Source organism: Vicugna pacos, chromosome 11, assembly GCF_048564905.1.
Source record: "Vicugna pacos chromosome 11, VicPac4, whole genome shotgun sequence".
Lineage (NCBI taxonomy): Eukaryota > Metazoa > Chordata > Mammalia > Artiodactyla > Camelidae > Vicugna > Vicugna pacos.
In genome coordinates, this window is record NC_132997.1 from 37,596,890 (window position 1) to 37,614,016 (window position 17,127).

General features: G+C 44.3%; 1 protein-coding gene across 1 annotated transcript in view; it reads left to right on the forward strand.

The window, feature by feature from the left end:
• The window catches only part of ERCC6 (ERCC excision repair 6, chromatin remodeling factor), a 67,515-nt gene that overhangs the window by 39,655 nt on the left and 10,733 nt on the right, over nt 1-17,127 (forward strand). The window contains exons 9-11 of the mRNA XM_072971153.1: nt 8,434-8,604; nt 9,094-9,270; nt 13,650-13,766. Of these exons, the coding sequence (XP_072827254.1) occupies nt 8,434-8,604; nt 9,094-9,270; nt 13,650-13,766 (465 nt within the window). The remainder of the gene's footprint in view (nt 1-8,433; nt 8,605-9,093; nt 9,271-13,649; nt 13,767-17,127) is intronic.

Consider the following 17,127-nt stretch of genomic DNA (forward strand, 5'->3'; position numbering starts at 1 on the left):
TGTATTGGTACCTTTTAGTTAAGTTGCTTTTTGTTCTCTGAATTCTTGATCACCATGTAAGTATAATCAGTTTTTTTTTGAAAGTCACATTTCCTCACTTACTCGTAGTTTTAGCCACATTATCAAAAGAGAGTCTTACCATCTCTTACCCTAGCAGAGATAGGTCGTATTATGCTTTTTTTATTCTCCTCTGACTTACCAGCTAGACTGTATGCTCTGCAGAGTAGGGATGTCTTCCTCATTTTTTGTATCCCAAGTGCCCCATAGCTGAATAAATAATAATTACACATTGTCACCGTGGGTTTGCAGGTCACTCTGTAGACAAGAAGTGGCAGCTTGTTATGCCTTCTTTCTTTGCCGAGTCTTCAGAGCCCTTGAGTGAGCTCTCTGTGCCCCCGTGAAAGGATGCCAGCTGAAAGAGCTGTTGAACGTTGGCCTCACTGAGTTAAATCCACATGAGCCACTAACCTCCAGTGTCTTTGCAATTCTGCCAGTACCCCCTTTCCTCCAAATTCCCATTTTGTTTGTGATCACGAGTAAGTGGAACTTTTGGTAGAAGTGAATCAGAGTATCTGTAATTTCGTAGCTCAAGTTTGATGCCACAGAATCTTGCTGTACTACCTGTTATTAAAATCAGCTAACTTTGCCCTGAATTTTAAATAATAAAATGGGAAACAAATGAGTTGAAATAATTAATGAAGTAGGGTAAATGCTGCAGTCAGAAAAAAAAAAAGGTCGTGATTTTTTTTTTCAGCAGCATGAAAATAACAGTTATAGATTATTTTTGTAGTCCAACTAAGTTGTTGTAACTATCTGTCATCAAATCACCCTCATAAAACATTTTTGATTCCTTTTTTCACTTCTGTTGTCTGTTGACATTTCCTAGTGTTTTGTATTGCAAAATCCTACACTCAGATTCATTCATTGATGAATGTCTTTAAAAGGCAAATTTTTCATATGTTCCTCTTTATCCTTTCATTTCTTCTGCGCTGGTGAAGTGTGTATTTCACACCTTCACCGTATCATGGCTTCCCTGCGTTTCCTCTGTTAACTATAACCTGAAAAAGAACCTTCATGAAATACATTGACTCGCTAGTGGAGATAGAATTGACGTTGGTCAGTGTCTCTGTTGGTGAGACTTGCTTCCTTAATTTGTTTGGCAGACAAAACCTTGAAGAATGCATCATTTCACTTTTGTTTACAAAGATCGCACCTTCTGAGGTGGTTTTGCCCGTACAGACACATGCATACAAATGATCGTCCGTGCCTTTTTTTAGTGCTGAACAGTTTACCAAGGACTTTAACTTGCAGTTTGTGACTTGACTTTTGAGCAAAAGCAGTGGACTTGTTTATTTACTCTGACCCTTAACTCTTTTGACAGTTCCTTTTCCATCATAAATTATCTCAGATCTCTAAAGATACGTAAACTGTTATGCAAAAGATGGAGAAGTCCTTTTGCATCTTTCAAACAATACTCTCCACTTAGAAACACAGTTTACTATTTGTTTATTGTTAATGTTAATATCAGTTTGTTATCTGTGAGGGTGACACATTGAGAATGTATTCACTCCTTTGCACAAGGCCTGGTTAGTAACACTTCCAAGATCAGAGCTCTGGCTTCTGGATTAAAACACCGAGGTGGCATTTGCTCCCTTTGCTCCTTCCTTTTATGTTTGTATGTACAGGTCTTGTCACCACCCTGTACACACCTGTTGGCTTACAGGTGTGTGTTGCATTGCAATAGAGTTGACATTTCTTAATCACATTTCAGATGTTCTGCCAATGCTGGTCTGTCCTCTAACCCAGCATCTAATGTCTGACTTCCTTTCCATCCTTACAGGCTGAGATTCCTCTTTCCATGGGGCAGCTTTCTGTGCCCACCAGTTGTCCTGTCTAAGTGTAATAGCGGTGTTCCAGCACAGGGGCCTTCAGTGCTGCAGAAAATAGGGAAGAGAAGAGAATTTCTCTTTCAGGGAACTTAAAGGCATCATAATGCCAGAAGTATTCTGCTTTTCGTTCAAAGAGATCATTTTTATTTTTCTAATCATTCAGAATTAAAAATCATTACTTTTCTAATCAATATGGTAAGAAGTAAAATTTTGTAAATTTTTCATTTAGGGAACAGAGATCAAATGATCAAACAGTTTGTAAGTGGAGCATATCTGTCATTCTTCCTCCCTGCATTGCCTTTTAGCTTCCCACCTCTCTCACCACGTGATCCTGTATCATCTTTGTTAATATTCTCTTTGGTTGACAGCATAATTTAGAATTATCAAATGCACACCCAGCAACTGTGCAAAAAAAAAATGTGGCTAATATTTTCAACCAAATGATCAAATCAGATAAAGACATTTTCAGGCTTCTGAATCTCCTTTAATGGTCAGTTGAAATCTCATTTAATAGGAATCAAGGATTTTCCTTTTCTCATTATGTTTTATGATCTCTTTTTTCTAACAGAGAGAAACTTGATCTGTGAGTGGATTAATATTTATTTGTTGAATAACTATAAACACAGTATTGCAGGTATTTGATGTTATTAGGGCTCCAAAAATGGATATGATGTTTTTAACTGACCTTGAAAAGCTCACCATTTTCTTGGGGAAAGAAAATAATACGAAAAGATAATAAAAGAAGGCAGTTTTGAGATACTTACCCCATAACTCACAGTGGGTGGTGACATCTTTAGCACTGTGTTGTAAAGTTTATTTAATTATTAAGGACCCTTTTTTCAATTTATTGGAAGATGTGTGTGAGAAATTTCTTGCTTATATTCTGAGATGGTTGTCACTTTATAGCTTTCCCACCTTTCCCTGCTATGTAGGGTATTGTAACTCTGTGGAATATTTTTGATAACTCAGAGAGATTTATCATTTTGATCAATTCATGGCATTTAGAGCCATCAGATTGAAAAATGCAACCGTGGCATAAAGGCTTAAAAGCATAGATTTTATAATTTCCAGAGCCAGGGTTTGAATCTTGGATCTGCCATTTTATAGCTTTGTGACCTGGGGCAAGTCACTTAGCTTCTCTGAGCCTAGACTGATCTCCTGAAAATGGGTAATTTTGTGAGGATTTGTTGGGTTAATATGTGTGCACAGTAAGCTTAGTGTGGTCCCCAGCACAGAACGTTTACTTGGGTAATTCCTACTATTAGAAACAAAGAATGTAGTAGTCCTTGTCATCTCAGTACCTGAGAAAAGAAAAGATGCTCTGACGTTTCTGATGGATTCAGTATAAATACATTTGATAGAGGGTTTGCTCCTGCTGTATCAAAAATATTCATAGTCTTTCACGTCTAGACCCTTTTCCCTCATGTCCAGATGCGTTGGCCCCAAATGGAAACAGTGAAATAGAATGTTAAAATTTTTTGAGAAATGCAAGGGGTGATTATAGAACAGACCACACAGAAAGAACACGACCATCTGATGCACCTGCCATCACATGTTCTTCAAAAAGGTTCATTTTCTAAAACACTAGTGTAAAAAGACTTGGCTTTTTAACAGGCTGGAAGGGAGTCAACTGAAAACCTAACAAATGATAGTAGGAGAGGGCCACACGGTTCCTCAAGCATCCTCAATATTTCAGACCCATTGCAAGGACACAAATGATAACACAAAGTGATGGAGTTCCTATTAACTTTAGCGACGGCGTATACACCGAGTACAACAAGAAATGATAGATGCTGCGCTCGTTCCGTGAGGGCTATTCTGAAGTTGTGTTGCCGGAGCCCTTTTTTCCTCCATTGTCAGCACAAATCCTTGTTTATTAAAGATTTAGCTTGAAGGAAATTTTAATTAATTACAGGTGCAGTAAATCCTGCCTGGGAAGCCGCTGTGCTGCTTCCCGTGAATGGCCTTCATGTGCCTGTGCTCCACGCCGCTCCCCCCGCTGCCTGACAGCGTGATTTATGGCTGTTGTTTTCTACCAGTCCACTGTTTGCCCTCTAGGAGGGACTGGTCTCCTGAGCCTCCGTAATAACGGCGGCACTTTTACAGACATCTTTTAATGACAACAGCGCTGCATTCAGTAAGTCAGGCTAATTGCAGATGTACCCTATTAATTGCAAAAACTAGGAGAGGTTACATATTTTACAAGCTTTTAATTTGAAACCGCCCGAGATGATTTGTCTTAAGTGTTTGGATAGAGACGTCCATAATATTCAACAATTCACCATCATTGAAACTCCAGGCTAGGCGGTTATAGAATCCTGAGATGGAATCAGGTGAAAACAAATAGTCTTGGATGTGTTTTTGCCCAGTGGCTGTTAAGTGGAGGTTATATTTTCAACGGGGACATTGGACGATTTTTACTTTTTTTTTTATAAAAGCATCATCTTGATTCTTCATCCTCATACATCTTTCTGAATATGGTAGAAATTCTGTATTTCTGGAGCTAACATTACAGAATTAACCTCAGTTCTTCAACATGCAACAGAAGGAAACATTGCTTCCACGGTTGAGCCACTTGAGAGTCTCGGCATCTCGTTTGTTTACTGGTGGCAAAGGGATGTCCAGAGTCGGGCTCGGGGTGGCGTTCCTTGGAGGGTAGTGGAAAGATCGTGGCGCATCTGTGCGTCCAGCAGTTAGGAGTTCCAGGGCCGTGAGCCAGTGGACCCACATGGGCAGGATTTGGCCACGAGCCAGTGGACATTTTATGTGACTGGTAATTTCACTTCTGCTGTACTTCGGGCCCCAAACAGTTGTCATTGTTTCCATGTCCCATTCCTCTCTGTGCACACGTGGTGCCGTGCCTGGAGTAGAGCAGGCATGGAGCATTCTCCTGTCCCGGTTGGCTGTCGTCCCACGTCCTACCTGCTTCTTGACTTCTTAGCAGCCTCTGCTCTCCTAGGAGGAGGTGGAAATGAAGATGGAATGGGGATTGCTGCCTGTCCGGAATCTCAGTGGGAGATAGACATGTGGAGGAGCTATTGAAGCTCCTGGCTTCTAAAAGGCCCAGGACCAGTGGGATGCGTTCAGGGTGGAGCAGTGCATCTTGGACAGCCTGCTTTTCTTCACTGGACACTCGCTGCCAGGGTGGGGCTGGTGGCAATGGAGTAGCAGTGTTGCCCCAGAGAAGTGGGTGGAGGCGAGGCCTGGGAGAGCCCGTACGTGCATTTGAAAGCCTGTGAGTCCTGAGGTGTTTACTGCTGCATTTGTCATAAGGTTAGAAAGTCAGGAAATGGTTAAATCAGATGTGGCCTTCAAGGTAGGATTGTGCAGGCACTGAAAACTGAATAGGAAGATGGCAAAATAATAGTCATAATAATAACACAGCTCTCACCTGTCAAACCTTTAATCGTATCCGGTATTAGAGCTCTTAGCTCTGAAGTTTGAGTGTATTATGACGTGAGAAGACTTTCTCTTTTCCTCTTTCAAAATTTTCTTAGCCCTTGTTACACCCTTTCATGTTCTATTGAACTAAAAATATTCGAATCCTTGTTTATTAAGTTAATACCACTTCTGAGGATGTTGAATTTTAAATTTAAGAAATTTAAAAATTGTATGATTATGATTACATGAATTGTGGTATTAGTTTTCCTAGCATTAGCTATTCTTCTATTCCTGCGATGCCTTATTAGCTTAATGTAGTGCTAGATTTTATTTATAAAGTAATGGACCTCTAGTCAGGGTGGGGGTGCGGGTACGTACACAAGTGTGTTGCGTCCATCAGATTTGAAAAGAGGGTTTTGCTAGCCTTAAAATAATGACTTGGAATGCATTCTGTCTTTTTCTGTGTTTCAGAACAGTTTAAATAACAGGGTTGATTCCTACATCACTCTAAAACCCCTTGGGTCTTGCAGACTTCTGGTGGGAAACTATACCATTTTTTTCAAGTTCTTCATTATTGGTCTGGTTGGTTTGTCTCATTTTTTCTTGGGTCCATTTTGTAATTCATTTTTTTGAAACACCCGTCCTCTGTCGATGTTCAGGTTCTTTGGCGTTAGATTTGCACACGGCATGGGCTAAGATTTCAGTTCTCTGCATCCGCGGTCGACTCCTTTATCGTTTCTCACGCTGCCCATCCGAGTCTGTTCCTCGGGCTGACTTTTCAGAGGTTTGTCTGGTTTTTGGTCTTTTCAAAGAGTCACTTAGGTTTTTGCTTTACCAGCTCTACCAGGTTTGTTCCTTAAGCTTCACTAGTTTTTGTTTTTACCTTACTGTCTCAATGTGCTGTTTTCAGCTGACGGCATTGGCCGCGTGGTTTGATCTCAGCCCCAGCGGAGAGGGAGGATTCTGTGTGGGCTAAGGCTCTGCTGAGAGCTGTTACAAGGAGCCCACTGCTGGCGACACTCAGATCTTTGGCTCCTTATTTTTAAATTTGCGATTATCCTTAGTCTGTCTTTCTGTCTTCTGACCGGCGAACTCAGAGGCTGTGGCCGCATCCACTGCCGGTCGTGGGCGAGCCGCTTTGCCAGCGCAGCTCCGAGGGCTGTGCTTCGGGCAGGCAGTGGCTCTTCTCTCTGGTGTGCTGTCTCCTTAAAATGCAAACTAGCCCTGCCTTTTCTGTTCAGTTCTTTTTGTCTGATATTTGTATTTCTAATCCTGCCCTGTTTTTTGTTTGCGTTTCCTTGGTACATCTTTGATAGTTCTCTTACTCTTAATATCCCAGCGCCAGTCTGGTTTGGGTCTCTTAAACACGAGGCTGGGTTTTGGCCATGCTCTCCCTGCTGACAACCCGCCGACGTGAATGTTTCGTCTGAAACCAGCTATCTTATTTTCTGGTCGTGATATTGTCTGCTTTTTATATTTCCCTAATTCTTTTTCTATTTCTTATTAGTATTTTTTCCCTGATAGTGGTTTTGATAGCTCTATAATTTATTTCTTTTCTAGTATTTGTGCTGAAGTAGCAACTATTAATCAATAAATGGGGTTAAATTTTTTTTACAAATGTATTTCAACCAATTTTTCTCTCCTGATAAGGAATTTAATGGTATTCATCACCTGTGCCCCGTTCTGCCCTTGGATAAGAGGAGAGTTTTAGTACACTCTTATTTTCCCCTCTTTTCACTCTAGGCTTTGTTAAATTAAACTGGAATTATAGTAATGCAAAAATATATTCCTTTTTATATTTTAGATCCCTTCTTAACAGCTTCATTAATATTTAAAACAGTGTTTTAATATTTACTTAATTACTGTTTTAACAGTCTGTTTTAAGAACTGGTAGATATGCTACATGTGATCGTCCCTTACAAGGGTTTTCTTTTGTAGTAGAGTAAGAGGCAGTGTTGCCTAATAGTTAATAGTAACCAGCTCTGGAGTTGGCCGCTTTTCTGCGCTCAGATCCTGGCTCCATCACTTACCAGCTGTTTGACCTGATGGTATTATTTACCATGTCTAAGCCACGGTTTTCTCATCTGTAAATCGGGGTTAATAAGGACATCTGTCCTGTCGCAGCGAGTGGCAACAAGCGCTCCATCTGTGCTGAGCACCGCGGTCGGGAGCTCTGTGTCTGCTCTTGCACAGAGAGCAGTGGCCTGGGCACCCTCCTTCCCCCGCCCAGGGAAGGGGCTGCCTTCATTTGGTGACTGCACACTTGCCCTGGCTGGACATCGCGAGCTGCACCTAGCCCATCTCTTGCTGGTTTGTCTTCTGTCCTTGCCTGTCTGAAGGTGGAATTCATTTACTTCTTTCTGTCAAGCGTGACTGCTAGTTTGGATCAATGCAGGATTCCAGGGTCACTGCTTTCTCCCTAGAATTATGCGAAGATTTTTCCCTTTGCTCTCTGACATTTTTAGTGTTGGCAGAAAAGATAATCCAATTCAGGTAGAATCCTTTTCCTCTTAAGGGAATCATTTCTCTTCCCGTTTTGTTCTGACCAGAAGCTACAGCATTTTTTCTTATTTTTCTTTATTTTTGGAATTCAGACATCTAGCAGGTGTATACCCAGGTATATGGCTTTTTCTGTATTTCTGCTTGACACTCTAGGCTGTTTTACTCTGTAGACTCCCAGTCTCTTCTCAGGATTTTTTTCTATCATTTTTTAAAAATCACTTTTTTAATACCGTTTCTACTCTCGCCTCCTGGAATTCACATTATATGTTGTTAAAGCTACTGGATTTGTTGTGTCTCCTTTCTTGCTTTTGTTTTGAAATAATAAATCACTTTCCATCTACGTTGTTGTTTGACGTACAGGATGTTTTGGAAAAAATAAAAATTGGGCAAGTGTTCACATGTTATGCCTTTCACTGGTCCTCTTTTGAGCCCTCCTCCCCCGCAGTAGTGGATTTGTTAGTCAGTGTTCACTACTTACAGATTAATGAAACATAAAATAAACTTCCAGTGCTGATCAGGTAGAATTATGTTGTATGTGTTATGTTTGTGTACATTTATGAAAGTGCTTTCGATTGCATCACGATCGCAAGGTTGATTTTAAGAGTCATGCTCATTTAACTTTTCATTTCCAACTGGCTTTACTATTTTGTCATCGTTTTAGGAGAAACTAATTCGAGACATCGCTCACTGTCATGGAATTTTGATCACTTCTTACTCCTACATTCGACTGATGCAAGATGATATTAGCAGGCACGACTGGCACTATGTGATCTTGGACGAAGGACACAAAATTCGCAACCCAAATGCTGCCATCACCCTTGCTTGCAAACAGGTGTGACCTCTTACAACAAGCGGGGTTTCCACATGGGTAATATTTAATTGAGAATAAACTCTCTGCTTTGAGTAACACACTTATTGAATCTTTCCTTGTGCTTTTTGCAGAAGGAGTTTGAAATACACATTTTGCCTTAATGCAGAAAACGTTTTATTCTTGCCTTTAATCGTTTTTTCTAAAATTCAAATTGTTCACATTACTCACTGTCTCTTGTAGGGGTCTATTGTTAGAATGTAACCAAATCCAACTCTAGTCCAGGGTCTTCAGCTTGAACAATAAGAAAAATCCTTCCCTGTATATATATTTTTATCTCTGTGTAATTGGAGAATTAAAGTTGCATAAAATGTCTGTGTTTGAAGGAGACCAACAAGATATGGAGTTGTGTTCAATAATAAGATTGACTGGGAGAGCTTTGGGGTAGGGTCGGTGATCATCTGTTAAAAGGTGAATTTAATTAAGAGAAAAGTTCTTTCTTTCCCTGCACAGTTCCGCACCCCTCACCGCATCATCTTGTCGGGTTCACCGATGCAGAATAACCTCCGTGAGCTGTGGTCGCTCTTTGACTTCATCTTCCCAGGGAAGCTGGGCACGTTGCCCGTGTTCATGGAGCAGTTCTCCGTCCCCATCACTATGGGCGGGTATTCCAACGCCTCCCCCGTGCAGGTAACATATTCGGTAACACTTTTGGCATTTTGATATTTAAACCGTTGCTGCTAAATACTGTACTTTGTGGCCAAGTCATTCAGAATGTAAGGGAAATGGTATCTGATAAAAATCACAAAATTATTTTTGCTTGAAAGCTGATCATTTTCCATGTGGGTTTTAAAAAGATAATGTACAATATTCAAAAAGCAGTCAGGAATTATGAAACAAAAGTGGATCGGTTCTGGACAGCATGTAATAGTGCAAACTGGGGTAGTGCATCATATAAAGTAGCGTAAATGCTTTGAAAAGGGGAAGGCAGGGAAGACTTAACGAGACACGTGTCTTTTAATCTGATTCTGGGAAAACAGGTCGGGAAGAGCAGAGCATTCTAGGTTAGAGCAACAGTAAGAACGCGGCCACGTTATGTGGCTGTGGGCATTGAAGAGACACGCTTGATTGGACCGGAGATGCTTGTGGGGGAGTCGCAGGAGAGCTGTGGATGCCGGCAGTGGGGGGCCTTGACAGGGAGGCTGAAGGTCTTAGGCAGGGAAGAGCCACTGAAAGTGCCTAAGCAGGAGGCTGGGAGCGGGCGGTTCTCCGAGGGCTACTCAGGCTGCTGGTAGTTATGGGAGGGAGGTTGGCATCGAGGGGCCTGTGGGAGTTGTTGGGGGTGAAGGTGATGAGGGTCTGGACCTGGATGCAAGCAGTGGTCCCGAGAAAGAAGGTGGAGAGCAAAAGCCCAAAGTGGCATTTTTTCATGCGGAGCAAACAAGATGTGGAAATTGAGAAGATAAAGGAAGTGGGATGTGGGGAGGTGGGTGAGCTTCCTGCAGCTGACCCCTGAGGTTTCAGGCCTGGGTTACTGGTGGAATGGGGTTGTCACAGATGGGAGTGTCAGGAGGAGAAGCTGGTTAGAGGGCAGTTTGAGGCATTTGGGGGCAGGTTCCAGCCTCCAGGAGAGGCAGGGTCTCTGCACAGCCCTCAGGTGGGGGGGCCTGCACCTGCCAGGTTAAGACTGAGCCAGAAATAAAGCCTGCCACCAAAAGAGACATTCACATATTTTGAAGTATTTAACTGGAAAAATAATTTTAGGCCTTTAAAATGAGAGGACTGTCAAAAAACATTTTATACCTTTTCAATTTTGAGATTGAATGATTTTTGATTTTTAATTAAATTTTATAAGAGCTCTCTTTCTTGACTGAATCCCTATTGCCTTTCATTTATCCTGTGGGGTTTTTTTTAACTTTTTATTTTGGAGTAATTTTATTTTGGAGATTTAATGGAAAGTTGCAAGAATTGTAAGAAGAACTCCTGTGTACTCTTCGCTCACATTGACTAATTGTTAGCATTTTGCTAACATTTTACCACATTTGCTTTATCTTTCCTTCCTTCCCTCTCCCCTACCTGTCTCTTATTTACACAAATTTATACTTTTTTATTTTTCGGAATCATCTAAGAGCAAGTTGCAGACCCATTGCCCCTTTCCTCCAAGTCCTTCAGTGTGTATTTTCTCAGAATAGGGACATTGTCTTACATAACCATAGAATAAACATCAGAATCGGGGGAAATGTAACCTTGATGTGATTCTGTTATCCGCTGTGTGTGTCGTTCACGTTGGGCAAGTTGTTCCAGTCATTTCCGTGTCTCTTTAGTCTCCTTTCATCTGAAGCCATCCCTCTAATCTTCCTTTTGCCTTCATGACCTTGACACTTGTGAAGACTGCAGGCCTGTTATTTTGTAGAATGTGCCTCGCCTTGGGTTTGTCTTCTATTCTTCATGGTTCGATTCCGACTACGTGTCTTTGACGTCTGTCCCAGAAGTGACGTCTTTCTCGTGCCTTGTCTCTGGAGGCACCACTCTGTCGGTCTAGCCCTTCATTGTGGTGATCTGACTCTTTGGGTAAGGTGGTGTTTGCCAGATTTCTAAACTCTTTGAAGTTGCTTCTCCTTTATAATGAGTAAGTCATCGATGGGGAGATACTTCGAGACCATGTAAATATGGTCTGTTTCTTCCCCAAAGTTGCTGTTTTAGAAGCTTGTGCACTTCATCTTTTTTCCTTTTTAGATTGTAAAGTCCTTGGGTCAGAGGTGTGGTTTTTATTTGCTCCTTTTTGTTGACATCTATAGTCACCAAAAATGACTGAGTCTCTAGAAGGTAGCCTGTCAGCAGATATTTATTGTGTCAGGCTGGGGCTGAAATGATGGGAGATGGCTGACAGTCAGAACCTGCCCTTGAACAGTATTCCCAGCCCAGGGAAGAGCGTGCGAAGGGGAGGTGGTAAGGAAACATGATCACAGTGCAGGGTAGTAAGGACTGTGATGAGGGATGATGCCAGTGTCAGAGCTTGTGGGAGGCCAGACAGGCTTCCTGGGCAAGGGAGGATTAGGACCTAAAAGGGGGAGGAACATTAACTGCCAAAAACATGGACTGCTTCTTGGATTTGTGTGTTAAGCTCGTGCAGGGGAGTTTAGACCTGAAAAGAACCCGAGCAGACATCTGGTTGAACCTTCTCGTTTCATGCTCAAGGGCATTGAGACTCAGCATTTTGGCGACTTGCCTAAGGTCGCTCAGCTCTGGAAGAGGCAGGACTGGGGAGTAGTTACCACTCTGCTTTGTCAGGAGCAGGAAGGAAGCGGGGGCGTGCTCAGCATGATGTCCACTTTCCGTGGCACTGGGGAGGTGGGAGTGATGGAGAAACACAGCTGGAGCCCCACCACCTGCTTTTACTCACAGAGACACTGACACAAGAGGCAGTCGAGAATTGACCACAGAATCATCTCTATTGCCTAAAGCACAGGAGTCCCAGGAAAGCTGGGCTGGAGAATGTGGCCTGATGTCAAGGCTGAAATAGGGTCTCTTGGTCTTCCCTGTTCTCACGTCCCCACCCCAGTCTAGAGCTTTAGATCTTCCTCTGGGGAGAGCTGGGTGTGAAAAACAGACCCATCCCCAGCCTGAGCTCTGACCCTGGTGAGTTCACTGCAAATGGGCCAGGAGCAGGGGAGGAGGAAGAACTCTCCAGAAGGGTGGGCAGGCAGGAGAGAGCGGGAGTGGGCTGCCAGGCCACTGAGCAGCCCAGCCCTGGTTTTCCAGCGCCACCACAGCTCCCTCATTCTTCTGGAGGAGAGAACTGGGGGTAGACTTCAGCATGCGAGCAGTGTTTCCTTAACACACGGTATGTATTTTTAGGAAGATTTTAAACAATGTACTTGCTCCCTTGGTAGGACTGCAGTGTCTTGTTTAATTCTGAAATTTAATCACCTCTGCATTGCAAACCATAAAATATACCTGATCATCGTAAAGGTAATTTTTATCAAGGTCTGAATGATACGTTTACAGGGTTCTTGTTAACTACAAGTTGTTGATTAGTGGAGCTTCTTTGCTGTTTTCCTGCTGGTCCAAGTAAAACTGTTTTAATATTTATGCATACAAGGTTTACACACATGCATGCACATACATGTATATTGACTTGACTGAGGTGTTCTTAGGATCTTTTAAAATGTTTTATTTTTTTTACCACGTTAATCTCATTGGCATGAATTTCTGTATGGTTGATCTCTTTTTCTTATTCACTTTGCAGCTAACTTGCTCAAATTTAAGCATTGCTTGGAAATTTTCTTATTCCATTAAGTAGTAATTTACTAGGTTGTTAAGCCTGTTTAGATTTTTTTTTTAAAGTATCAATAATTTAGTGAATTCTTTGTTTGCCTTTAAGTGACTTGCAGAGGGAGTGGTTTCCTGCGCTGTGGGTCTTTGTTTTCCTGCATACAGTTAATACCCATCTCGTACGGCTGTGTACCATTACGGACCCATATGCTCCATCTTAGGCTGGAGTGACCTTTCGTTTCTGGGATCATAGGGCTTTCTTGAGCTCGCTCTCCGAGTCTCCAGTGGGCAGTAATCTCTGCTTATTATCTGGTGTTCCCATTGCGACGGCGTTTCCCCCGGGTTAGCGTTTGATCTCCAGTCTTGTGGAGTAGCAGTTCCTTTTAGCTTTGCAGAGTACAAGATTATAAGCTGAGATTTGTTTGAAAGCAGTTTTTTCCCTAAAGGGTGGTCAAGAACCGAACAACTCTCTGCTTTCGAGTTTAACTAAATAATAGTAATTAAATAGAGGTGGAACAGGGCACAGAATTACCGGTTGTTCTTTTGTACACTTTGGTTTATAGGAAGTTTTTATTTTTACTGATGATATTATTATAAAAGCTACCATCTCCTGGGAGTACCTAGAACTTAATGCTAATTTTTCCCAACCATTTTCCAACCATGTCCAACAATTCTGTACAACCACTGGTCATTCTTTTAAAAAAAAATTTAAAGCATCGGAATCAGTCGAGAGGTAGGAATAAATGTACTCCTCAGATGTGTAGTAATTGTTTCCCTATTTCTCTTATTAAAAGGTCAAAACTGCTTATAAGTGTGCGTGTGTCCTACGAGATACCATAAATCCGTACCTGCTGAGGAGGATGAAGTCGGATGTCAAAATGAGCCTTTCATTGCCAGATAAAAATGAACAGGTCTGTAAATCCAAGGGCGCCCAGAGCAAGCCTGAGGCGCAGGTGTGCCTGTCCATTCACTCTCCTGTTCACACGCAGGGTTGGTGAGGCCAAGGGTGTGGTTGCTGGTGCTGTGGGGCGGGCTGGTCTACATCTGTGTGTGCCTGCAAGTCCCCAGTTCATGCTACAGCTTGTATTAGGCACCAACCCCATACCTGGGAGATAGCAGTGAGCACGCACCCATTTGTGGCCAGGGAGCTCACGTTCATTCTTGAGGGGACAGAGTCATACAGAAATATCAGGTGGCAAGTGGTGATAAATGTGGATTAAAAACAAGCAGGGGGTTTAGGGCGGTGCCAAGGGCCAGGATTTGGGGAGGCAGGCTTTTCCGAAGGGGTGGTCAGAGAAGACTGATAACCTGACCTTTGAGCAGAGGCCTGAAGAAGGTGAAGGAGCGAGTCACGGAAGTTTGGCAGAAGAGCATTCCATGTGGTCGGAATGTGGCAGGGCACTGGTACACTCAGGGCCCAGCAGGGAGGCCAGTGTGGCTGGAGGGCAGGAGCCCCGAGGAGGGTGGTTAGGGGGAGAAGCCAGGTTGCCGGCCAGAGGCCAGATCACAGGGGCCTGCTGGTCATGGTGGGGACTCTGGGTTTTACTCTTGATGGGGGAGGCAGTCCATGGGGAGCTACTAAACAAAGTAGTGATGTCACCTGACTCAGGTTTTAAAAGGATCATCCTTTTAAATTCCGTCCTAGTGTCCTGTCATCTTGGTAGACGACTACACCTTCTGTTCAGCATCTAAAAGAAAGTGCATCGTAGACTTTGTTGAAATGATAAAAGATCTTGGAGCTCTGTCATCAAGGCTGCTTTCATCCCTGCCTCTTCCCTCTCCCAGAACTCATCTCCACATTCAGCCCTTGACCTTAGCATCCCCTTACCGAGCTCCGTTTCCTGCCAGGTACTCAGGCCACAGTGCCCTGAGCTGTCTCACTTCCACATCAGCCAGTTGCTGTGGACTGGATTAGTTTTTCCAAGGCTCCTCATCCACCTACCAACATACCTTCCGTGTCCCTGTCCCCTCCAGGAATACTGATTTAGCTGATTTGTACCAATTTATTTTTATTGTGGAATCCCAGAATGTCTCCTTGTGTTCCACGAAGTAGCCAAGACAAATCTCTTTCTGTTTTCTAAACACTTGCCACTTGCCTTTGTATTTGCATGTAATGTCCCCCCCACAGCTGGGATTTCTCTCCCCCAGCAAACACATAGAGAGATGCTAAGATCCCACAGGGCTCTGCACGGGAGTCCCTGCTACACGGGGACTCCCTGAGGTTGGGGCTCTGTCTTACCCATCTGAAAATGCCGTGTAACCTGGAGAAAGTGATATGCAGACAACAGACGAACAGTTTGGTGAATTGATTCGTTTATTCAGTTAACTTTGTGATTGAAAGGAAGGATTTTTCTCTTGCCGTTGTATATAAAGGATTGAAATGTGAATATAAGAAATTAAGACTATAAACACTCAGGTTCATAGATTAGAAAGATTATCCAGGCAGTGTATGAAAGCATCGGAGGGGAGAAAAACTGGAGGCCAAGGGCTGAGTCGGCCAGTCCGACGGAGTCCTCGGGAGGGGAGAGGAGCTGGCGGGGCTGGCGGAAGGGGGCTGACGGGCCCGGGACGCCCAGGTTTCCGGCTTAGTTGCCGGATGGCTCTGCTGCACAGAGGCTTCGTGAGGACGAGGATGCAGAGGAGACAGCTGGTGAGCTCAGGCTGGATGTACTGGACGTGCCCGTGGAGCGCCTGCTCACCCGAAAGGCAGTTACCCGTGGGCCCAGAGCCCTGGGGAGAGTTCTAGGCTGCCGCATAGCCGTGACCTTGGAGCCAGGAAGATGTTAAAGTCAGGCGTAGGGATGGGCTGGCTGAAGGAGTCTGTGTAGAATGAGAAGAGACACGCAGCCCAGGGGAACTGCACACTGAGGGAGAGGGGAGAAGAGGCGGAGCTGGCTGGGAAGACAGGAAGCTGAGGCAGGGCGGCAGGAGGTGGGTTAGGGGAGGTGGAATGGTGAGGCCGTGGGAGCGCGTGTGTCTGGCGGCTAGGAGGGCGTTGGTGAAGCCGTCCACGGCGGGGTCACTGGTGTCCGAGGAAGCGCCCTCCGGGCTTGTGCCGGATCAGGAGTGGCTGGGAGGGGAGAAAGTGGAGGTGGCGCTCATACACATCCTTTCAGGGAGTTTTCCCCTCAGCCTCCGGGAGTGTAAGGCGTGGAGCACTGCCCTGAGGGATGTGGGTGGGTTTCAGATCTGGTACAAAGATGGGAGGGCTGTCCTGGATCCCACGCAGGGGCCTCTTCGCCTGAGATGAAGGCAAAACCACAAGGTGAAGCAGATGAGGAAGTAGCTACCTTTTCGGGAGTGACGACTGGGGACCTGACTGAATGGCTTCAGGTTCCGTTTCTGTTGGTTTGCTTCTGTGTGATGATGTTAAGTGGAAGCTGAGGCACATGTGGGTGGTGGGTGGGTGGCTTGGGGAGAGAGGAGCTCGTCAGAGCCATCGGGATGTGAGGACGGGCTGAGCAGGGTCTTGCCTAGGACTCCCCCGGCGACCAGGGGCTGGCAGTGGAGCACGCTGCCCAGGTGGGATGGGCTCCGGCAGTGCCCAGCACTTACAGAAAGGAGGAGGGAAGGCAGGCAGTCGAGTTGTTCTTCGTTTGGAAGTTACCGGGCAGATCAGTGGGTGGCGGAGGGGTAGCTGAAGGAAAATCCCATGGATTTATGACTAGCCAGGGCGCAGTCAGGCCGTGAGGTGGTGGCAGTGGTCTTGGAATGAAGAGGTGGGCTGAGAGGCTGAAGTCAGGGAGGGTGATGGCATGGGGTGGTGGGCACAGTTGGGCTGGCAGGATCGGGGTTGTTGTCAGAGACAAGTCTGGTAAACTTGTGTTTGGCTTAGAACTCCAGGAAAGAGGGCGAGCCAGGCAAGGTTAAGGTTAAGGTCCCTGGTCAGGTGTGCTGAAGTCAAGTTGAGGTGAGGGGCTTGGGAGCTGAGGTGGTCTGGGCACTTGAAGGCTAGGATGGAGGAAACACTATGCACCTGGTCTCAAAGTTCCCTGTGAGCAGAAAGCCAGTCTTTGGGGACGGGTGGAATAGAGGGGTGGGGACCAAGTAGCATGGGGACCAAACGGTGGATGGATGACAGAAATGGAGGGGGCCGTGGAGAGGGGCGAACTGTTCTTTGTGCAACTCTGAGATGTGGTACTGGTTTTTTTGTTTGTCTTTTTTTCTGTTTTTAATAAGAGTTACATTGTTAAAATTGTGTACACTGTGCTTTTTTGATTAGAAATTTTGTTGATATTTTAATTATTTTGTTCTGTTAAACTTTTCTTTTCA